The following is a 24,085-nucleotide window of genomic DNA, read 5'->3' on the forward strand; positions in this document are numbered from 1 at the left end:
AGAAAGTTTACAAATTGACCCCATATTATGGATACCAGGAAAGTTGATTATGTATCTCAACCGTCAGCGACCAAAGATTTCCCAATTAATATCAGCAAATAAGATTGCCTAGGTTATCTATTCGATTCTTGACATGACCAACTTACTGTAAAAAGGCCATATCGGAGGTAAGTCGCTCTGGATAAGAGCGTCTGCTAAATGACTTAAATGTAAATGTAATATAGTACACACATATATCATTGTAATCTACTGCAATGATAGTTGGCTAGGAGCAGAAAGACTTGTGATCCTAGCATACGTGTCATATTTGCATTTTGTTGATTTGTATCAAAACTTGACATGGGAACATGATTTGTCTGTGTACTCATGGGCATAGACAGGTTCCCAGGGACTAATGTGGCCGACCTCTTTGGCATATGGCATAATAAAAAAACATCCCACCTGTCCTGTGAGGAATCAGCTATTATTCCCACTGACCATTGTCCCACCATCGGAGCACTCTGATTGGCTGCAGAGCGTGAGACAGCGCAGAAGGAGGCACATAAATACAACGTGGAGATGCAGAGCTCCCTAATGAAGACTCTCTAAGCATCAGCTGACCCAAGACCAGCCGCAACAGAGCAGAACAGAGGCGCTACCAGAACACAAACTCTAGACCACTGTCAAGACCTACCAAGAACCACATCTCCACTTTATTGACGAGCTGCAAACTCAAGGCCAACATCTGAAAATGCCTGCCTACTTGGACATCGCTCTTCAGAACAGCATGAACGTGAAAGATCAGCACATTAGGTAAACTCATGATGAATTACATTGAAATACTTCAGGTCGTAAGAGTTATGAACTAATATAAACTCTGTGAGCGAGAAGAGGTGTTCATGATTGTCTTGTGTTGTTTTTCAGGTGTAAACTCTCTCTGCTGGAGAGGAAGTGCAGCGGCGGTGTGGAGAAACTGAAGATAGTTATTGGAGAACACCTCCAGAACGGGATCCCTACATCTCCCATTTCTCCTATTCTTGAGAAAACGGTGTCCTTTTTCATTCCGAAGAAGGCCTTGCTGTCACCCACGGGCTATTCCAAATATTCCAGGGACATACTGCGTCTCTTTCCCTCTCCAGAGGAGGACATTGTACCACTCTGCTTTGAACAATGAGTTGAGAGATGCATGGACGTGGAGGTTCCAGTTCAGAGGTCAAGGACCCTGCTGACATTTACTGTGGCGTTGGCTTAATGTATTCCCTTGAGGCGCTGCTATAGATGTAGACTGCAACTGATTGGCCGACACTGGATCGCAACTGACAGAGAGACATAGTTAAATGAATAATAAGTCCAAAATAGGTTTTGTCTAAAATTACAGTGATTTTGTGAAGCTTAGTTTGTGTATATTTCAATTCTGTCGAAATGATTTGGAAATGCATTTGCATGCATTGTTATTAGCAGTCGTACTGCTCTATCCTTTCTATGAGAAAGTCAACCTTGGATGTGTTTGGTGATCTCTGCTACCTGGAAGAGAGCAGAGCTGGTTACTCTGATTGTAAACACTTGTCCTCAGAGTTCGAGTTAGCGAGTGCTGGGCACTCTTGTTACAATGTAGAAGTATGGAAAATGTGACCATTGGTTCATCCCACTTTTTTAGGGTATGTGAGTCAATGTCGAATTTGAACCCTGCTAGCCTTTACACTAAGAGGAAATGTTATGATTGTTATCTTAAAACGTACTGTTTATTTTGTTTTCAACTACTAATGAATGGCTTCACACATATATAAATGTGCCTAATACACAAATGTGCCTAAAGTGTTTTTAAATGTGCCTAAAGTGTTTAATTCAAAGACTAAATAAATATTTTCAGCATATATTTCACGTGTCTTTTCGTGTTGTATTCAAAGCACATCTTTCCATTGGCAAACCCCAGAGGGATGACGGCATTAGGTACATACTGTATGTTATATCTCATGTAGGAATGATTTCTTCTCTCCGTTTTATGCTCCTGACATGAAATACCAGAAAAACTGGAAAATATATTATACTAAAGGGCCATTCATACCTCTACAGTAGCTTGTGAACTTGGACAGTCAACAAGCCAACATTTGGTACATGTTATAGCACAAGAAAGCATCAAATGGAAAGTAAGAAACCAGGAAGTGAATACGTGTACAGTCCAGGCCCGGTGTGTTAAAGAAAACTGACATAACATAAGTGAATAACTTACTTAGATAGTGCAAGAATAAACACACAATGCGGTACTTAGAACGCTGTACACCTTGAACAGCGCAGAAAACCACAGAAATCCTTGAACAGCTCAGAAAACCACAGAAAACCTTTTACTGTATTGTTAGCGGAATGTGTTCAAGCACCAATGACGTTACAGGGCTAAAACTATTATATCCATTATATCCTGACTTACTGCAATACAACTATTCTTTTAAGATGTGTATCAGATTAAACAGTTGTTGTCGTGGCTAAAGTCAAGTCAGTAACATGCTCAACTTCTGATAAATCACAACATTGCACTAATTGGTTTGCTGATTCAAAAAGGCATCAGTAATTAGGTGATAATTGATCATGGCTGTCGCATGGCTGTTGTTTCACTCTTGTGCCTAGCACACTTGCAGTTGAGTCATATTGAAATGGAGTCATATTTAACTACCAAGTTTCTCACCAGGCACCTTTGGGGAATTGGTTGTATAAAGAGAAGAATTAGCATTTAACAAGGCACACTTCTATTGTTTAAAGATATTTCCATCAATGGACAAAGTGTGGGAAAGCTCTGGAGAGCGGAGTCACAGTTTAGTGTCATTGGCAGCTTCATTCTTTACATCAATATAACAACTAATAACAATATAATTGTCCACAAAAAAAGATAGGTTATGATATTCAGTAATGTAGTCTGAAACATTTTAATATCTGAATAAAATGAAAGAAATATATGCAACAGTACGGAAGGAGCCAGTGGTAGTTTCCCTCCAGAATCCAGAAGGTCTGTGATGTCAGCCTCTGTCTTTAGTACAACACAGAGTCAATAGCCGTCACTAATGGTCCACTGAGCAGCTTTTGTAATGCATTGATCACAGCACACAGGACTCAGTGTGGGAAACTCAGATCAGCTCTCTACTCACACTGACCAGTAGCCTCAAGACAGAGGACACATCTGCTACGTTTCAACTCTACTCTAGCAGTAGTCTGCCAAATCTTCAAATACACAGACACGAGCAGTATTGCAATGCAACATACAGGTAACTGCCAAGATAATGGAAACACTTGAGGAAATGAGGGATGCAAAGTATATTGAAAGCAGGCGCTTCCACACAGGTGTGTTAACTGAATTAATTATGCAATTAATATCCCATCATGCTTAGGGTCATGTATAGAAATGCTGGGCAGGCCATTGTTTTGGCTACCATGACTATGGCCAAATAGGACGACAATGCCCCCATCCACAGGGCACGAGTTGTCCCTGAATGGTTGATGAGCATAAAAACGATGTAAACCAAATGCCATGGGCGTCTCAGTCACCAGGTCTCAACCCAATTGAACACTTACGGGAGATTCTGGAGCGGCGATTGACACAGTGTTTTCCACCACCATCAACAAAACACCAAATTATGGAATTTCTCGTTGAAGAATGGTGTCGCATCCCTCCAATAGAGTTCCAGACACTTGTAGAATCTATGTCAAGGTGCATTGAAGCTGTTCTGGCTTGTGGTGGCCCAACATACTATTAAAACACTTTGTGTTGGTGTTTCCTTTATTTTTGCAGTTAACTGTATATATACAGTACAAGGGTAAATGACAGTTAACTTATTACTATACAATATTAGGTTTCAAAGGTGACAATGTCCTTTAAGTCTCTGTTAATTATAGCTAGAAATCTATATTAAAAATCTATATTAAAATATTTGACTGTCAAATTTGACACTTTATTTTGCAATGCAACCATCAGAAAGGATTAAGTGTTGCAACATTCTCATGTAGAGAATCTGTGTCAGTCTCACACGTGTAAATTGTGATGATGAGCGTGTGCTCTGTCAGTGTCATTGATCCCAACATCAGGCAGCAGTCTGGGGGTCACCACTTTCCCAGATTCACACAGCGCACTGTGAGCCACTCTCCATCACCCCCACCCCTCCACCTGTTCCCCTGAGACGTGACCATTGTCCCCCAGCAATATGAACACTGAGCATGTGGCAGCTCCACACTCCTCATTGTCCTCCCAAACTCTCCCATTGGCTACAGACTGTGAGAAACTCCAACAAGCCCAAGACCCACACATTCATATGCAGATTTGGGACAATATATAGGAGAGATGAAGCCAGTAGAGATCAGATTTTCTCTACACAGAGAACTCTACAGCACAGAGATCCAGCCATGGCACCTACAATCACACCAGCCACGATCTACTCTAAGGAGCACCTGACTCTGACAAACAAGGTAATTTGAAGATTAAAATTCAGTGACATTTATTTAATTGTATTGATTGAGTGTTTATTTGCTTCAGTAATGCCATATTCCAGAACAAGGTTTTGATGACTCGTCTCTTCTTGCAGCTAAGAAAGCCAGTGGTGGAGAAGTTACGCAGAGATCGTATCAACAACAGCATTGAGCAGCTCAAGTCTCTCCTGGTTCCAGAGATCCTCAACCAGCAGCCAGACTCCAACTGGACAAAGCCGACATCCTGGAGATGACAGTTTGCATCCTGAGACAACAGCAACAGAACCAGCCAGTGAGTTCCTCCTCCTGCTCAGCACCTGTCAATCAGGGTTACTCCAGGTGTGTCCAAGAGATTGTTCACTTCCTGTCTAAAGATGAGCTGAAGTCACAGTCCCAGAGAAGACTGCTGAGCCACTTCCAGAGCCTGCAGCCATCCTCTGATAAGAACAGGAGTGAGATTGACCGTCCTCAGTTGAGCTCCCCAGCCCAGCACAGCATTAGCAAAGAGAAGAGTCCAGTCAACATCGCCCTCTGGAGGCCCTGGTAGAGACGTACAGACTGGAGCTCCACTCAGACAACACAATGGATGGACCATGTTGGTCTAAGATTCATTTCATGGACAGTAATGAGTATAAGTAAATATCTTCTTTGTTTTCTGCTTATGCAGGAGTTTTTAAAAGTCTTGCTGTGATTGAGACTTTTCATTTCAGTTGTACTGAAGTTAAAAGTGTTTTTACAAGAAAACAATCTGATCTTTGAAAACTACATTTTTGTAATGTTAATTGAAATCATCATAACCTTTATGTTTTGTGAAACGTGTTGGTTATATTTATCATGTGTTTATATTCATGATCAACAATAACTTGAATGGTTCTCTATGAGAACTTTTAACCCAAAATGGATGCTATATCATCAATCTGTTTGTGATTGTATTTGAAAAATATTTTTTTATGGTCTAAAAATTTTAGTTATTTTTTACCACTACATTTGTGTAGTGATATAGTCATATTGACATTGTATTGAGCATCTTCTGTGAAGCATGTATCAGTTATATATTTGATATTGATCAACTTGAGCTACAGCATCAATGTTCCTCCAGGAGGATTATTTACCCAAACTGGGTATTATACCTGTTATCATCACTCTGTGATGAACAATATTTGATTTGTTTAAAGATCGAACTTCATTTGTGAAATTGTCGATCATGTTATTTGAATAATAATTTTATTGCAAATGGGAGAACAAATGTCAAATTGAAAAACCCTTGTTAATTTTGAACAATTCTGTTGTCTTTAATAAAGACAGTAACTGTGTATTTCATACTTGAATAGAGTATAATGTCTTGGAGATTTGGTCAAGTTTTTGTTGTGATGTTTAATCACGTTATTTCTCTTGAAATATTTCCCTTAAATTAAGGTATTGATGATGTGACTCATTGAGTCATTCTGAATAAATACACAAATCTTCAAATGAAATATTCTTGTCTGTTGCTTTATTCTTTTCTTGACAAAGATAATCCTCCAACAACATTAAATGGTTAAATTACTGATTTATGAAACTCCACATAGATTAAGTGGCTGATGCAAAAACAATAAAAGTAATCACCCAAGACTATACAGAATGATATTGACTGCATTGGAATGCAACACTCAATTGAATCAATACATTAATTTGTACCTCTGGGTGCTTCATTCAAAATCTACAGAGTAATATCAATGTTAAGAGACATTTCTAGTCATACATGATTACTTTACAGTAATTGTTTTTATATAAAACATAACAGTCATATCATATCTTGTTGTAGTAAAGGTGTAATGAACTATAGAGATGTAAGTGATCATCATTCTGACTTCCTTAGGAGACATGACTTATATATTTTTTATTGATGCACCTGTTTCAAATAAATGTATTTTCAGTGTTTCAGGATATATTTAATTATTTTAGTTTAGTCATAATATATCACTGATTCCAGGTGTTGGGCAAAAACTAGCACTGTCATCTTAGTGCTTTAAACATTAAGAGCAGCTGTGCCCCTCCAACTCAATAGCTAATATGATGTGTAATAAGACACACTTCTATTGTTCCTCCATTGAAAGCAGTGAATGGAGAGAATGTGGGAAACCGAGGAGAACTCACTCACGGGACAATAGACTGGGACCTCTACCCTGGACTGTTAGAGGTTAGAGTGGGGGTCTGGGTCTCTATGGGGGAATCAATGGATATATTTCTGATAATCTCACAACATTTAATGTTTACTATTTGGATCTTGAATTTAGAAATCTGCTAAAACTGTTCAAGATATCATTTTTTTGCATTTTGAAAGCACTTTTAGGCAGTACCTGCCCCTTCTTCAAGATTAATGCAATTAGTTATGTTTCTATTCGGTTTCTATGTGGGGCATGGTTGAAAACATTATATTTATTTGTATAAACATACATTTACAGCTTGAATTGACTCTCTGTAACAGTGAGTCTTTATCTGTTGCTTGTATTGAGCTTCACCCCCAAGGGCTTGATAGGAACTGCTTGTGTAGAGATGAATTAGCATTTAACAAGGCACAGTTGTATTGTTTAGTGGAAGCTCTCTCAATGGGAAAAGTGTGGGAAAGCTCTGGAGAGCAGAGTCACAGTTTAGTGTCCTCATCAGTCCCACCAGCACCTGTGAGTCTCTATGGTGAATAGGCACACTTCTATTGTTCAGTGGATAGAATGGGTGGGAGGGGGTATTTTGGGTTATTTCTGACCTCTTTCTTAGGAGGGAAATACAATAATTATTAAATAAAGCAAATTATGATATATTTACCCAACTTGTGTAACGGCATTCAGAGGAAGAAGGTGAGGACCAAGGTGCAGCGTGATACGTGTTCATATTATTTATTCGAAACTGAACACTGAATACAAAATAACAAAAGGAATAACCGGAACAGTTCTGACAGGTGCAACAAACACTAAACAGAAAATAACCACCCACAACTACCAGTGGGAAAACAGGCTACCTAAGTATGGTTCTCAATCAGAGACAACGATAGACAGCTGCCTCTGATTGGGAACCATACCAGGCCAAACACATAGAAATAGGAAACATAGACATACAAACATAGAATACCCACCCACATCACACCCTGACCAAACAAAAAATAGAAACATACAAAGCAATCTACGGTCAGGGCGGGACAGTACCCCCCCCCAAAGGTGCGGACTCCGGCCGCAAAACCTGAACCTATAGGGGAGGGTCTGGGTGGGCATTACCCCGCGGTGGCGGTTCTGGTGAGGGACGTGGACCCCGCTCCACTTCTGGCTCGGCCCACTTTAGTAATGCCTCTGGAGCGGGAACCCTCACTGCCGACCCCGGACTAGAGGACGCCACTGGACTGATGGTCGAGTCTGGAGTGAGTGGCGCCTCTGGACTGACGGGCGGCTCTGGCAGCTCCGGACTGGAGGGCGGCTCTGGCAGCTCCGGACTGGAGGGCGGCTCTGGCAGCTCCGGACTGGAGGGAGAACCTGGAGGGAGGAGACAGAGAAACAGCCTGGTCCTTGGAGGAGGCACAGGATAGACCGGGCCGTGGAGGTGCACTGGAGGTCTCGAACTAAGGGCCTGCACAACCCGTCCTGGCTGGATGGTGATTTTAGCCCGGCACATGCGGGGCGCAGGCATTGGACGCACTGGGCTGTGCAGACACACGGGAGACACAGTGCGCAGAGCCGACGCAGGATATCCTGGCCCGAGGAGATGCACTGGCGGTCTGGAGAGCAGGGCTGGCACCTTCCGTCCTGGCTGGATCCTCACCCTAGCCCGGCAGATGCGGGGAGCTGGAATGTAGCGCACCGGGCTCAGAGCACGTATTGGAGAGCTGTAGCGCCGAGCTGGCACAGGACGTGCAGGGCTAGGGAGGCGCACAGGAGGCCTGGTGCGTGGGGCTGGCACAGTCTTCACCAGAAGGCTAGCACGCACCTCAGGACGAGTATGGAGAGCTGACTCAGGTGATATCAAATCGCGGACACGCTCCGTCGGGCGGATGTCGTGCCTCATGCACCAACACAGCAGCTCTCTCATTGCTCTCTCCTCCAATCTCCCCATCAACTCCTTCACAGTCTCGGCTTCGCTTCCTTTGCTCACCTCCAATTTCACCCCACAGCCCGGGGCCTGACCAGTCCCATGATCGCCACGGTAAGCACGGGGAGTGGGCTCAGGTCTCCAACCTGACTGCCACACTCCCCGTGTGCCCCCCCAAAAAATTGGGGCTGCCTCTCGGGCTTCCTTGCCAGCCGTGTTCCCTCGTATCTCCTGTTCCCTTCTCCTGCTGCCTCCACCTGTTCCCATGTCCAGTCCTCTTCTCCACGCTGCTTGGTCCTTTGGGGGTGGGTGGTTCTGTAACGGCATTCAGAGGAAGAAGGTGAGGACCAAGGTGCAGCGTGATACGTGTTCATATTATTTATTCGAAACTGAACACTGAATACAAAATAACAAAAGGAATAACCGGAACAGTTCTGACAGGTGCAACAAACACTAAACAGAAAATAACCACCCACAACTACCAGTGGGAAAACAGGCTACCTAAGTATGGTTCTCAATCAGAGACAACGATAGACAGCTGCCTCTGATTGGGAACCATACCAGGCCAAACACATAGAAATAGAAAACATAGACATACAAACATAGAATGCCCACCCACATCATACCCTGACCAAACAAAAAATAGAAACATACAAAGCAATCTACGGTCAGGGCGTAATATTATGATAGGCTTTCTCTGTCATGATGATGGACAGAGTTTTATTCAGTGCATTTATATAGTTCAGTTGTTTGTGTGATAAAAAGTGAACAGCTCTCAATTCCAATTAGGCACACAAAAGTTAACCCTTTGTCGATTTATAATGAAACAAATCACAGACAATAATTTTCAACAGAGTACTCAAAGTCATGTGTTCTATGCCATTATAAGATGAATATTTATTCATTAAGGTGTATCTTGTTAGTATAATCTTGCCAGTGCTGATCTTTCCCTCCAGAATCCAGAAGGTCTGTGATGTCAGCCTCTGTCTTTAGTACAACACAGAGCCAATAGACGTCACTAATGGTCCACTGAGCAGCTTTTGTAATGCATTGATCACAGCACACAGGACTCAGTGTGGGAAACTCAGATCAGCTCTCTACTCACACTGACCAGTAGCCTCAAGACAGAGGACACATCTGCTACGTTTCAACTCCAGAATGCTTGACCTTATAACTACTAATACTGAGTTAAGAGAACCCTTGCTATTGATACTGATGACCCCTAAAATACTGAAAACCAAGGTATACATTACCCTGGTATCTATCCACTCACCTGTTAATGTTGACTAAAATCTTATATATTCCTAAACATTCTGACTGAATGAAAATATAGATATGTATGAATTTAAACAAGAATTTAAATTGTGATACATTGTCACACATCATCATATTGTTAAATGTAACTACCGGTATGTGCAAAGTATAAACCATATTGTAGAGCCATTCATTAATATCAGAGGTCATATCCATGGAGAGAATAAAATGTTTCTAAGTCAGCGATGAAGCGTGGATACAGAACACTACATTCAACAATGTCCTTATAGGTGGAGATTAACAACACTGTACATTTAATTAGAGAAGCTGTGTCAGTCTCACACGTGTAAGTTGTAATGATAAACGTGCGCTCTGTTAGTGTCATTGATGCCAACATCAGGCAGCAGTCTAGGGGTCACCACTTTCCCAGATTCACACAGCGCACCGTCAGTCACTCTCCATCACCCCCCCACCCCTCCACCTGTTCCCCTGAGACGTGACCATTGTCCCCCAGCAATATGAACACTGAGCATGTGGCAGCTCCACACTCCTCATTGTCCTCCCAAGCTCTCCCATTGGCTATAGACTGTGAGAAACTCCAACAAGCCCAAGACCCACACATTCATATGCAGATTTGGGACTATATATAGGAGAGATGAAGCCAGAAGAGATCATATTTTCTCTACACTGACCTCTACAGCACAGAGATCCAGCCATGGCACCTACAATCAATTCAGCTATGATCTACTCTAAGGAGAACCTGACTCTGACAAACAAGGTAAAGTGAAGATTCAAATTAAACAACATTTATTCAATTGCATTGATTGATTGCTTATATGTTTCAAGAATGTCACACACCAGAATAAGGTTATTAATGCCTATACTTGTCTCTTCTTGCAGCTAAGAAAGCCAGTGGTGGAGAAGTTACGCAGAGATCGTATCAACAACAGCATTGAGCAGCTCAAGTCTCTCCTGGTTCCAGAGATCCTCAACCAGCAGCCCGACTCCAAGCTGGACAAAGCCGACATCCTGGAGATGACAGTTTGCATCCTGAGACAACAGCAACATAACGAGCCAGCGAGCTCCTCCTCCTGCTCAGCACCTGTCAATCAAGGTTACTCCAGGTGTGTCCAAGAGATTGTTCACTTCCTGTCTAAAGATGAGCTGAAGACACAGTCCCAGAGAAGACTGCTGAGATACTTCCAGAGCCTGCAGCCATCTTCTGATAAGAACAGGAGGGAGATTGACCATCCTCAGTTGAGCTCCCCAGCCCAGCACAGCATCAGCAAAGAGAAGAGTCCAGTCAACATCGCCCTCTGGAGGCCCTGGTAGAGACCTACAGACTGGAGCTCCACTCAGACAAACACAATGGATGGACCATGTTGGTCTAAGATTAATTTCATGGACATTAATGAGTATAAGAAAATATCTTCTTTGTTTTCTGCTTATGCATGAGTTTTTAAAAGTATTGCTGTGATTGAGACATTTCATTTCAGTTGTACTGAAGTTAAAACGTTTTTCCAAGAAAACAATCTGATCGATGAAAACTACATTTTTGTAGTGTTAATTGAAATCATCATAATCTTTATGTTTTGTGAAACGTGTTGGTTATATTTATCATGTGTTCATATTCATGATCAACAATAACTTGAATGGTTCTCTATGAGAACCTTAAAACCAAAATGGATGTTATATGATCAGTATGTTTGTGATTGTATTTGGTTGATCTGTTTTTAAGGTCAAAATATAATTTATTTTTTACCACTACATTTGTGTAGTGATATAGTCATATTGACATTGTGCAAATGGGAGAACAAATGTCTAATTGAAAAACCCTTGTTTATTTTGAACAATTCTGTTGTCTTTCATAAACACAGTAACTGTGTATCCTATACTCTGATAGAGTATCATGTCTTTCATAAAGACAGTAACTGTGTATCCTATTCTCTGATTGAGTATCATGTCTTTCATAAAGACAGTAACTGTGTATCCTATATACTCTGATAGAGTATCATGTCTTGGAGATTTGGTCAAGTTCTTGTTGTGATGTTTAATCACTTTAGTTCTCTTGAAATATTTAACTTAAATTAAGGTATTGAAGATGTGACTCATTGAGTCATTCTGAATAAATACACAAATCTTCATAAGAAACATTCTCGTCTGGTACTTCACTCTTTTCTCCACTGAAATAAGCTTCCAATAGAGTTACGTTACTGACATGATATTCCACATATACAGTTGAAGTCGGAAGTTTACATACACTTAGGTTGGAGTCATTAAAACTTGTTTTTCAACCACTCCACAAATTTCTTGCTAACAAACTATAGTTTTGGCAAGTCGATTAGGACATCTACTTTGTGCATGACACAAGTAAATTTTCCAACAATTGTTTACAGACAGATTATTTCATTTATTATTCACTGTATCACAATTCCAGTGGGTCAGACGTTTACATACACTAAGTCTTTGCTTGACATCATGGGAAAATCAAAAGAAATCAGCCAAGACCTCAGAAAAACAATTGTAGACCTCCACAAGTCTGGTTCATCCTTGGGAGCAATTTCCAAATGCCTGAAGTTATCACGTTCATCTGTACAAACAATTGTATGCAAGTATAAACAACATGGGACCACGCAGCCGTCATACCGCTCAGGAAGGAGGCGCGTTCTGTCTCCTAGAGATGAAAGTACGTTGGTGCGAAAAGTGCAAATCAATCCCAGAACAACAGCAAAGGACCTTGTGAAGATGCTGGAGGAAACGGGTACAAAAGTATCTATATCCACAGTAAAACGAGTTCTATAGCGACATAACCTGAAAGGCCGCTCAGCAAGGAAGAAGCCACTGCTCCAAAACCGCCATAAAAAAGCCAGACTACGGTTTGCAACTGCACATGGGGACAAAGATGGTACTTTTTGGAAAAATGTCCTCTGGTCTGATGAAACAAAAATAGAACTGTTTGGCCATAAAACCATCGTTATGTTTGGAGGAAAAAGGGGGAGGCTTGCAAGCCGAAGAACACCATCCCAACTGTGAAGCACGGGGGTGGCAGCATCATGTTGTGGGGGTGCTTTGCTGCGGGAGGGACTGGTGCTTTTCACAAAATAAATGGCATCATGCGGAAGGAAAATTATGTCGATATATTGAAGCAACATCTCAAGACATCAGTCAGGAAGTTAAAGCTTGGTCGCAAAAGTGTCTTCCAAATGGACAACGACCCCAAGCATACTTCCTTAGTTGTGGCAAAATGGCTTAAGGACAACAAAGTCAAGGTATTGGAATGGCCATCACAAAGCCCTGACCTCAATCCCATAGAAGATGTGGACAGACCTGAAAAAGCGTGTGCGAGCAAGGAGGCCTACAAACCTGACTCAGTTACACCAGCTCTGTCAGGAGGAATGTGCCAAAATTCACCCAACCTATTGTGGGAAGCTTGTGGAAGACTCCCCGAAACATTTGACCCAAGTTAAACAATTTAAAGGCAATGCTACCAAATACTAATTGAGTGTATGTAAACTTCTGACCCACTGGGAATGTGATGAAAGAAATAAAAGCTGACATAAATAATTCTCTCTACTATTATTCTGACATTTCACATTCTTAAAATAAAGTGGTGATACTAACTGACTAAAGACAGGGAATTTTTAAATTAAATGTCAGGAATTGTGAAAACTGAGTTTGAATGTATTTGGCTAAGGTGAATGTATACTTCCGACTTGAACTGTAGCTACTAGCTAGACTACAGTATATGGGGCTAAATAAGAAAAAGTCTACTTTGAGCCAAGACTGTATAGAATGATCTTGAAAAAATGACACTATACAGGTATATCGTATTCCTCTTGGTGCTTCTCTGAAAACCTACAGAGTAAAATAAAATTAATTTCTAGCCATACTTTATTAATTCACATGATTTGGTTTGATGTAGTCAGAAATTGCTGACTAATTATTTAGGCTGTTTATTTGACCTATGATGTCACTTTAATGTAATGAAGTGTGAAAGAGATAATTGGTCATGTTCCCAGAGACATGGCTGTGTTGTTTTGTACTGAAACACCTGTTTTACATAAATGTATTTTTAAATATATCAGAATGTATTGCGGTAGCATTTGCATTACATTATTTTTAATATGTACATGATATATCAGGATTCAAGGTGTTAGGCCAAAACTGCTGCTGTCATCTTAGCGCTCTAAAAGTTTAGGGCTGCGGGCTGCATAATATGATGTGTTATAAGACACACTTCTATTGTTCCTCTATTCAAAGCAGTGAATGGAGAGAATGTGGGAAACCGAGGAGAACTCACTCACAGGGCCTCTTCGGGACAATAGACTGGGACCTCTACCCTGGACTGTCAGGGGTTAGAGTGGGGGTCTGGGTCTCTATGGGGGAATCAATGGATCTGTCTCTAATGATCCCATAAATGTTCCTGCATTGTGTCTGATCAAATCTGATCAAATATATACATTTTCCCAAAAGGTTCAAGACATCATATTTTGATGAGCTTTTTTGGAGCACATTTGAACAGTACTTACATTTTCTTCAGGATACTTGCAATTAATCCAGTTTTTATTCTGTTTGTATGTGGGGCATGGTTTAAACATGCCATTTGTTTGTATACAGAAACACACTTACAGATTGAATTGATTCACTGTAAGAGTGAGTCTGTTTCTTAAGATAAATATTTAAGTAATTCTATTTTTACCCCCAAGGGCTTGATGGGAACTGCTTGTGTAGAGATGAATTAGCATTTAACAAGGCACAGTTGTATTGTTTAGTGGAAGCTCGCTCAATGGGCAGAGTGTGGGAAAGCTCTGGAGAGCAGAGTCACAGTTGATTGTCATCATCATCAGACCCACCAGCAATCAAATCAAACTTTATTTGCCACATGCACCGAATACAACAAGTGTAGACTTTACCATGAAATGCTTACTTACAAGCCCTTAACCAACAGTGCAGTTCAAGAAGAAGAAAATATTTACCAATTAGGCTAAAATAAAAAGTATTAATAAAAAGTAACACAATAAGAATAACAATAATGAGGCTATATACAGGGGCACTGGTACCGAGTCAGTGTGCAGGGGTACAGGCTAGTTGAGGTAACCTGTACATGTAGGTTGTGGCGAAGTGACTATGCATAGGTAACAAACAAACAGCGAGTAGCAGCAGTGTACAGGGGGGGATCAATGTAAATTGTCCGGTGGCGATTTACATGAATTGTTCAGCTGTCTAATGGCTTGGGGGTAGAAGCTGTTGAGGAGCCTTTTGGTCCTAGACTTAGCGCTCCGGTACCGCTTGCCGTCCTGGATGGCAGGAAGCTTGGCACCAGTGATGTACTGGGCCGTTCGCACTACCCTCTGTAGCGCCTTATGGTCAGATGCTGATCAGTTGCCATACCAGGCAGCTCTCGATGGTGCAGCTGTAGAAACTTCTGAGGATCTAGGGACCCATGCCAATTCTTTTCAGTCTCCTGAGGGGGAAAAGGTTTTGTCGTGCCCTCTTCACGACTGTCTTGGCATGTTTGGACCATGATAGTTCGTTGGTGATGTGGACACCAAGGAACTTGAAACTCTCGACCCATTCCACTACAGCCCTGTCAATGTTAATGGGGGCGTGTTCGGCCCTCCTTTTCCTGTAGTCCACGATCAGCTCCTTAGTCTTGCTCAGATTGAGGGAGAGGTTGATGACCTGGCACCACACTGCTAGTTCTCTGACCTCCTCCCTATAGGCCGTCTCATCGTTGTCGGTGATCAGGCCTACCACTGTTGTCAGCAAACTTAATGATGGTGTTGGAGTTGTGTTTGGGTGAACAGGGAATACAGGAGGGGACTAAGTACACACCCCTGAGGGGCCCCAGTGTTAAGGATCAGTGTGGCAGACGTGTTGTTGCCTACTCTAACCACCTGGGGGCGGCCCGTCAGGAAGTCCAGGATCCAGTTGCAGAGGGAGGTGTTAAGTCCCAGAGTCCTTAGCTTAGTGATGAGCTTCGTGGGCACTATGGTGTTGAACGCTGAGCTGTAGTCAATGAACAGCATTCTCACATAGGTGTTCCTTTTGTCCAGGTGAGAAAGGGCTGTGTGGAGTGTGATTGAGATTGCGTCATCTGTGGATCTGTTGGGGCGGTATGCAAATTGGAGTGGGTCTAGGGTGTCTGGGAGGATGCTGTTGATGTGAGCCATGACCAGCCTTTCAAAGCACTTCATGGCTACCGACGTGAGTGCCACAGGGCGGTAATCATTTAGGCAGGTTACCTTTGCTTTCTTGGGCACAGGGACTATGGTGGTCTGCTTGAAACATGTAGGTGTTACAGACTCGGTCAGGGAGAGGTTGAAAATGTCAGTGAAGACACTTGACAGTTGGTCCGTGCATGCTTGAGTACACATCCTGGTAATCCATTTGGCCCAAAGGCTTTGTGAATGTTGACCTGTTTAAAGGTTTTGTTCACATCGGCTACCGAGAGCATTATCACACAGTCATCCAGAACAGCTGGTGCTCTCGTGCATGCTTCAGTACTGCTTGCCACGAAGCGAGCATAAAAGGCATTTAGCTCATCTGGTAGGCTCGCTTCACTGGGCAGCTCGCGTCTGGGTTTCCCTTTATAGTCCGTAATAGTTTTCAAGCCCTGCCACATCCGACGAGCGTCAGAGCCGGTGTAGTAGGATTCAATCTTAATCCTGTATTGTATCTGTATCCTTAATCTGCTTGTTTGATGGTTTGTCTGAGGGCATAGCGGGATTTCTTGTAAGCGTCCGGTTAGGTCTCCTGCTCCTTGAAAGCGGCAGCTCTAGCCTTTAGCTCAATGTGGATGTTGCCTGTAATCCATGGCTTCTGTTTGGGATATGTACGTACAGTCACTGTGGGGACGACGTCATCGATGCACTTATTGATGAAGCCGATGACTGAGGTGGTGTATTCCTCAATGCCATTGGATGAATCCCGGGAACATTTTCCAGTCTGTATTAGCAAAACAGTCCTGTAGTGTAGCATCCGCGTCATCTGACCACTTCCGTATTGAGCGAGTCACTGGTACTTCCTGCTTTAGTTTTTGCTTGTAAGCAGGAATCAGGAGGATAGAGTTATGGTCAGAATAGCCAAATGGAGGGCGGGGGAGAACTTCGTATGCATCTCTGTGTGTGGAGTAAAGGAGGTCTAGGATCCCCCCCCCCCCCCCCCCCTGGTTGCACATGTGACATGCTGGTAAAAATGTGGTAAAACTGATTTAAGTTTGCCTGCATTAAAGTCCCCGGCCACTAGGAGCACCGCTTCTGGATGAGCATTTTCTTATTTTCTTATGGCTTTATAGAGTTGGTTGAGCGCGGTCTCTGTGCCAGCTTCGCTTTGTGGTGGTAAATAGACGGCTACGAATAATACAGATGAGAACTCTCTTGGTAGATGTCGACAGCTTATCATAAGGTACTCTACCTCAGGAGAGCAATACCTCGAGACTTCTTTAACCAGCTGTTATTGACAAAAAGACACACACCCCCACCCCTCGTCTTCCCAGAGGTAGCGTCTCTGTTCTGCCGGTGCATGGAAAATCCCGCCAGCTTTATATTGTCAGTTTCTTCGTTCAGCCACGTCTCGGTGAAACATAAGATGTTGCAGTTTTTAATGTCCCGTTGTTAGGATAATCTTAATATCAGGTCATCAATTTTATTTTCTAACGATTGCACGTTAGCAAGAAGAATGGAAGGCATTGGGAGTTTACTCGCTCGCCTCCAGATTCTCAGAAGGATCCCCGATCTGCGTCCCCTTTTCCGGCTTCTGAAATAAAAATACATTCTAAGTGTACACTTATACAGTATATGTTGTGCAGCACAATTTTAAAATTAAATCCAGTGTTAGGGTGTTTCCATCCAGAATCCAGAAGGTCTGTGATGTCAGCCTCTGTCTTTAGTACAACACAGAGTCAATAGCCGTCACTAATGGTCCACTGAGCAGCTTTTGTAACGCATTGATCACAGCACACAGGGCTCAGTGTGGGAAACTCAGATCAGCTCTCTACTCACACTGACCAGTAGCCTCAAGACAGAGGACACATCTGCTACCTCTGGACTCCCAAAGTGAGGGTTAATTCCCTCCACTCTCAAAATACAGAAATAGTGAACGTGTGCTTATACAAGACTTGGTCTCTCTAATGAGAATACCACGAGGCTGCTGAGGGGAGAACGATTCATAATACTGTCCAGAACGCAGTAAAACGGAATGGCTTCAAACACCTGGAAACCATGTGTTGATGTATTTGTTACCATTCCGTATATTCCGCTCCAGTCATTACCACGAGCCACCAACCTCCTGTGGAGAAAACCAATAGTCGATCAGTTCAATCATGATCAATTAGAAGCCACTTAAATGGTCTTATCATTTATCTTAAATAGTTTGTGTGCAATGATTGGGGGGGGGGGGGGGGGATCTTGTATTTAACACACATTTGTAAAAGGAATGAAGACAATTTGACAAACGATAACCTGTGAACTGTAATCCAAATATTTGATGAGCACCCCTACCTTGAAATGAAACTGGAACAGACCACAGCACATTCATAACAGTGCAATCAGAGGTCAAACCCATCTTCAAGTGTTTAAACGTGACTGAACCTGCACTGTAACAAAACAATGGTATTCAACAACAACAATCAAATGGACTTGGGCAGCAGCATCTGTTTTAATGTAAAGGATGACTGTCAGTCCCCAGTCCCACACGTGTAAGTTGTAATAATGAGGAGTGTGCTCTGTCAGTGTCATTGATCCCAACATCAGGCAGCAGATCTAGGGGTCACCACTTCCCAGATTCACACAGTGCTCTGTGAGCCACTCTCCATCACCCCCCACCCCTCCACCTGTTCCCCTGAGACGTGACCATTTTCCCCCAGCAATAAGAACACTGAGCATGTGGCAGCTCCACACTCCTCATTGTCCTCCCAAGCTCTCCCATTGGCTGCAGACTGTGAGAAACTCCAACAAGCCCAAGACCCACACATTCATATGCAGATTTGGGACTATATATAGGAGAGATGAAGCCAGTAGAGATCAGATTCTCTCTACACAGAGAACTCTACAGCACAGAGATCCAGCCATGGCACCTACAATCACTTCAACTATGACCTACTCTAAGGAGCACCTGACTCTGACAAACAAGGTAAACTTAAGATTCAAATTCAAGGAAATTAATTACATTTGATTGATTGTTAATCTGCTTCAATAATGTCATACACCAGAATAACGTTATTAATGCCTCTCCTTGTCTCTTCTTGCAGCTAAGAAAGCCAGTGGTGGAGAAGTTATGCAGAGATCGTATCAACAACAGCATTGAGCAGCTCAAGTCTCTCCTGGTTCCAGAGATCCTCAACCAGCAGCCCGACTCCAAGCTGGACAAAGCCGACATCCTGGAGATGACAGTTTGCATCCTGAGACAACAGCAACAGAACCAGCCAGTGAGCTCCTCCTCCTGCTCAGCAGCTGTCAATCAGGGATTCTCCAGGTGTGTCCAATAGATTGTTCACTTCCTGTCTAAAGATGAGCTGAAGTCACAGTCCCAGAGAAGACTGCTGAGTCACTTCCAGAGCCTGCAGCCATCCTCTGATAAGAACAGGAGGGAGATTGACCATCCTCAGCTGAGCTCCCCAGCCCAGCACAGCATTAGCAAAGAGAAGAGTCCAGTCAACATCGCCCTCTGGAGGCCCTGGTAGAGACCTACAGACTGGAGCTCCACTCAGACAAACACAATGGATGGACCATGTTGTTCTAAGATTAATTTCATGGACTTTAATGAGTATAAGAAAATATCTTCTTTGTTTTCTGCTTATGCAGGAGTTTTTAAAAGTCTTGCTGTGATTGAGACTTTTCATTTCAGTTGTACTGAAGTTAAAAACGTTTTCCTAGAAAACAATCTGATCTTTGAAAACTACATTTTTGTAGTGTTAATTGAAATCATCATAACCTTTTTTTTTGTGAAAATTTTTGATTATATTGATAATGTGTTTATGTTCATGATCAACACTAACTTGAATGGTTCTCTATGAGAACTTATATTATTTACCCAAACTGGGTATTATACCTGTTATCATCACTTTGTGATTAACAATATTTGACCTGTTTTAAGATTAGATTTTATTTGTGAAATTGTCGCTCACATTATTTGAATAATGTGTTTATTGCAAATGGGAGAAAGAAATGTCTAATTGAAAAACCCTTGTTTATTTTGAACAATTCTGTTATCTTTCATAAAGACAGTAACTGTGTATCCTATATACTCTGATAGAGTATCATATCTTTAATAAAGACAGTAACTGTGTATCCTATATACTCTGATAAAGTATAAAATCTTTCATAAAGACAGTAACTGTGTATCCTATATACTCTGATAGAGTATCATATCTTTCATAAAGACAGTAACTGTGTATGCTATACTCTGATAGAGTATCATATCTTTCTTAAAGACAGTAACTGTGTATCCTATGTACTCTGATAGAGTATCATATCTTTCATAAAGACAGTAACTGTGTATCCTATATACTCTGATAAAGTATCATGTCTTGGATATTTGTTCAAGTTCTTGTTGTGATGTTTAATCACTTTATTTCTCTTGAAATATTTACCTTAAATTAAGGTATTGATGATGTGACTCATTGAGTCACTCTGAATAAATACACAAATCTTCAAATTAAATATTTTTGTCTGTTGCTTCATTCTTTTCTTGACAAAGATAATCCTCCAACAACATTAAATGATTAAATTACTGATTTATGAAACTCCACATAGATTAAGTGGCTGATGCAAAAACAATAAAAGTAATCACCAAAGACTATACAGAATGATATTGACTGCATTGGAATGCAATACTCAATTGAATCAATATATACATTTTACCTCTGGGTGCTTCATTCAAAATCTACAGAGTAATATAAATGTTAAGAGACATTCCTAGTCATACATTATTATTTTACTGTCATTGTTTTTGTGTAAAGTTATGATAGGCTTTCTCTGTCATGATGATGGACAGAGTTTTATTCAGTGCATTTATATAGTTCAGTTGTTTGTGTGATAAAAAGTGAACAGCTCTCAATTCCAATTAGAAACACAAAAGTTAACCCTTTGTCGATTTATAATGAAACAAATCACAGACAATAATTTTCAACAGAGTACTCAAAATCATGTGTTTTATACCATTAAAGGATGAATATGTATTTTTAAAGGTGTATCTTGTTAGTATAATCTTGCCAGTGCTGATCTTTCCCTCCAGAATCCAGAAGGTCTGTGATGTCAGCCTCTGTCTTTAGTACAACACAGAGTCAATAGCCGTCACTAATGGTCCACTGAGCAGCTTTTGTAATGCATTGATCACAGCACACAGGACTCAGTGTGGGAAACTCAGATCAGCTCTCTACTCACACTGACCAGTAGCCTCAAGACAGAGGACACATCTGCTACGTTTCAACTCCAGAATGCTTGACCTTATAACTACTAATACTGAGTTAAGAGAACCCTTGCTATTGATACTGATGACCCCTGAAATACTGAAAATCAAGGTATACATTATCCTGGTATCTATCCACTCACCTGTTAATTTAGACTAAAATCTTATATATTCCAAAACATTCTGACTAACCTAAAATATAAATATGCATGAAATAACCAGGAATTAAAATTGTGAAACATTGTCACATATCATCATATTGTTAAATGTAACTACCGGTATGTGCGAAGTAAAACCATATTGTAGAGTCATTCATTAATATCAGAGGTCATATCCATGGAGAGAATAAAATGTTTCTAAGTCAGTGATGAAGCGTGGATCCAGAACACTACATTCAACAATGTCCTTATAGGTGGAGATTAACAACACTGTTCTTTTAATTAGAGAAGCTGTGTCAGTCTCACACGTGTAAGTTGTAATGATGAACGTGCGCTCTGTTAGTGTCATTGATGCCAACATCAGGCAGCAGTCTGGGGGTCACCACTTTCCCAGATTCACACAGCGCACCGTCAGTCACTCTCCATCACCCCCCACCCCTCCACCTGTTCCCCTGAGACGTGACCATTGTCACCCAGAAATATGAACACTGAGCATGTGGCAGCTCCACACTCCTCATTGTCCTCCCAAGCTCTCCCATTGGCTAAAGACTGTGAGAAACTCCAACAAGCCCAAGACCCACACATTCATACGCAGATTTGTGACTATATATAGGAGAGATGAAGCCAGTAGAGATCAGATTCTCTCTACACAGAGAACTCTACAGCACAGAGATCCAGCCATGGTACCTACAATCACTTCAACTATGACCTACTCTAAGGAGCACCTGACTCTGACAAACAAGGTAAACTTAAGATTCAAATTCAATGACATTTATTTAATTGTATTGATTGATTTCTTTTTTGTTTCAATAATGTCACACACCAGAATTTAGGTAATTAATCACTCCTCTTCTCTTCTTGCAGCTGAGAAAGCCAGTGGTGGAGAAGTTATGCAGAGATCGTATCAACAACAGCATTGAGCAGCTCAAGTCTCTCCTGGTTCCAGAGATCCTCAACCAGCAGCCCGACTCCAAGCTGGACAAAGCCGACATCCTGGAGATGACAGTTTGCATCCTGAGACAACAGCAACAGAACCAGCCAGTGAGTTCCTCCTCCTGCTCAGCACCTGTCAATCAGGGTGTGTCCAAGACACACTCCAGGTGTGTCCAAGAGATTGTTCTCTTCCTGTCTAAAGATGAGCTGAAGACACAGTCCCAGAGAAGACTGCTGAGATACTTCCAGGGCCTGCAGCCATCTTCTGATAAGAACAGGAGGAGAGTGACCCGCCTCATCTTCCCGGCACAGCATCTGCAAATATAAGAGTCCAGTCAACATCGCCCTTTGGAGGCCGTGTTTGAGACCTACAGACTGGAGCTCCACTGAGACAAACACAATGGACAATTGTCATCTATTTTTAATGTAGGGATAATAAGAATACCCATTTTGCTGTTGCAGGATGTTTAAAAAGTCTTGCTGTGATTGAGAATTTTACTTCAGTTGTGCTGAAGTTGAAGCATTTTCCTGAGAAAATGATCTGATCTACGAAAACGACATTTTTGTAGTGTGAAAATTGAAATCATAATAATTTATGTTTCATGTAAAATATGTTGATTATGTTGATCATGTGTTCATTCATGATCAACATCAGCTGCAATGGTCCTCTTAGAGGACTTCCAACCCAAATGGGTGTTATATCATCAATATATTTTTGATTTCTTTGATTGATCTGTTATAAGTTCAACCTGTATAAGATACAAACGTATTACCTCTACATTTGTGTAGTGATATAGTCATATTGACATTGTATTGAGCATCTTCTGTGAAGCATGTATCAGTTATATATTTGATATTGATCAACGTTCCTCCATGAGGATTATTTAACGAAATCACTCTGTGACTAGCAGTATTTGATCGGTTTTAAGATCAGACTTTATGTGTGAAAATGTTGCTTTCATTACCTGAACAATTGGAGAACACATTTGTCTCATTCTAAACCCCTTGTTTATTCTTTGAGCCTGTTACACTTTACATACACTCTTATCCAGAGCAACTTACAGTAGTGTCTACATATATTTTCGTACTGTGCCCCCATGGGGATTGAAACCATTAGGCTGGAGATTCAAGCACCATGCTCTACCAAGTGAGCTAAAACAGACTAGGAGAGTATCAGTATCTCTTGGAAATGTATCAAAGTTGTAGTTGTGATGTTTCCTCACTTTATTTGCGCCTTAAGTTGTTCTCTGTAAAGTGATTAATTGAGTCAACTTGAATAAATTGAAAATATATCAAATTAATTATTTTGCTTTTCCCTATCATTACTATGATAACATTTCAGCTCAACAACATGTAAAATACTTACAATGTTACATTTTGGTTTAAGATTAATGTATTAGGCAGTAATTATTAAGACGGTGTGAAGATATACTCTTCATCAGAATGTGCAGGGGATTTATGATGTTATTTAAGTACTATCTCATAATGTGTAGGCCTACCTGAAATATAACTACACTGTACCATCACAATTACCGTGTATGTTGTGGTAACATAATATGTGATATGTGAACGTGAATGCCACTTGAGACAATTTCTGTTCTAATTCAAATGAAGCTATGTTAGTACATCTCCATGTACACTGGCGTGGGCACAAAAAAACAAGTTTTTCTTAAGAACTAGTGCCATTTAAAGAACAAATAGTTTCGTAACTGATCTTGAGCAATGAGATAAAACCAAACATGGCTGCTACTTGTTGTTGGACGTGGCAGAAAACAATAATTTTGCGAGTTAAAAGTTACCAAAATGATTAGCACAAGGCGCGATGTTGAAACAATATGTACTAAGCCTTT

General features: G+C 41.3%; 2 protein-coding genes, 1 long non-coding RNA gene and 3 pseudogenes across 3 annotated transcripts; 5 read left to right on the forward strand and 1 right to left on the reverse strand.

Annotated features, from left to right (window-relative positions):
- Positions 1-402: 402 nt before the first annotated feature.
- Positions 403-1,855, forward strand: LOC139535221 (uncharacterized). Its single transcript, XR_011667082.1, has 2 exons — positions 403-792; positions 904-1,855. It is a non-coding gene; the product is annotated as an uncharacterized lncRNA (long non-coding RNA).
- A 2,433-nt stretch (positions 1,856-4,288) lies between these two features.
- LOC139535543 (transcription factor HES-5-like) lies at positions 4,289-5,756 on the forward strand (annotated as a pseudogene).
- Positions 5,757-6,920: 1,164 nt separating this feature from the next.
- LOC139535544 (uncharacterized) lies at positions 6,921-10,669 on the reverse strand. The gene is made up of 2 exons (XM_071335040.1): positions 10,594-10,669; positions 6,921-8,796 (listed from the first exon to the last, which is right to left on the reverse strand). Exon 2 carries the CDS (start codon positions 8,746-8,748, stop codon positions 7,648-7,650), a length of 1,101 nt encoding a protein of 366 aa, XP_071191141.1. The 5' UTR covers positions 8,749-8,796; positions 10,594-10,669; the 3' UTR covers positions 6,921-7,647.
- LOC139535545 (transcription factor HES-5-like) lies at positions 10,416-11,888 on the forward strand. Its single transcript, XM_071335041.1, has 2 exons — positions 10,416-10,513; positions 10,636-11,888. Exons 1-2 carry the CDS (start codon positions 10,451-10,453, stop codon positions 11,065-11,067), a joined length of 495 nt encoding a protein of 164 aa, XP_071191142.1. The 5' UTR covers positions 10,416-10,450; the 3' UTR covers positions 11,068-11,888.
- Positions 11,889-18,742: 6,854 nt separating this feature from the next.
- LOC139535546 (transcription factor HES-5-like) lies at positions 18,743-20,396 on the forward strand (annotated as a pseudogene).
- A 1,524-nt stretch (positions 20,397-21,920) lies between these two features.
- Positions 21,921-23,536, forward strand: LOC139535547 (transcription factor HES-5-like; annotated as a pseudogene).
- Positions 23,537-24,085: the final 549 nt, after the last annotated feature.

This window comes from Salvelinus alpinus, chromosome 12, assembly GCF_045679555.1.
Source record: "Salvelinus alpinus chromosome 12, SLU_Salpinus.1, whole genome shotgun sequence".
Taxonomy (NCBI): Eukaryota; Metazoa; Chordata; class Actinopteri; order Salmoniformes; family Salmonidae; genus Salvelinus; species Salvelinus alpinus.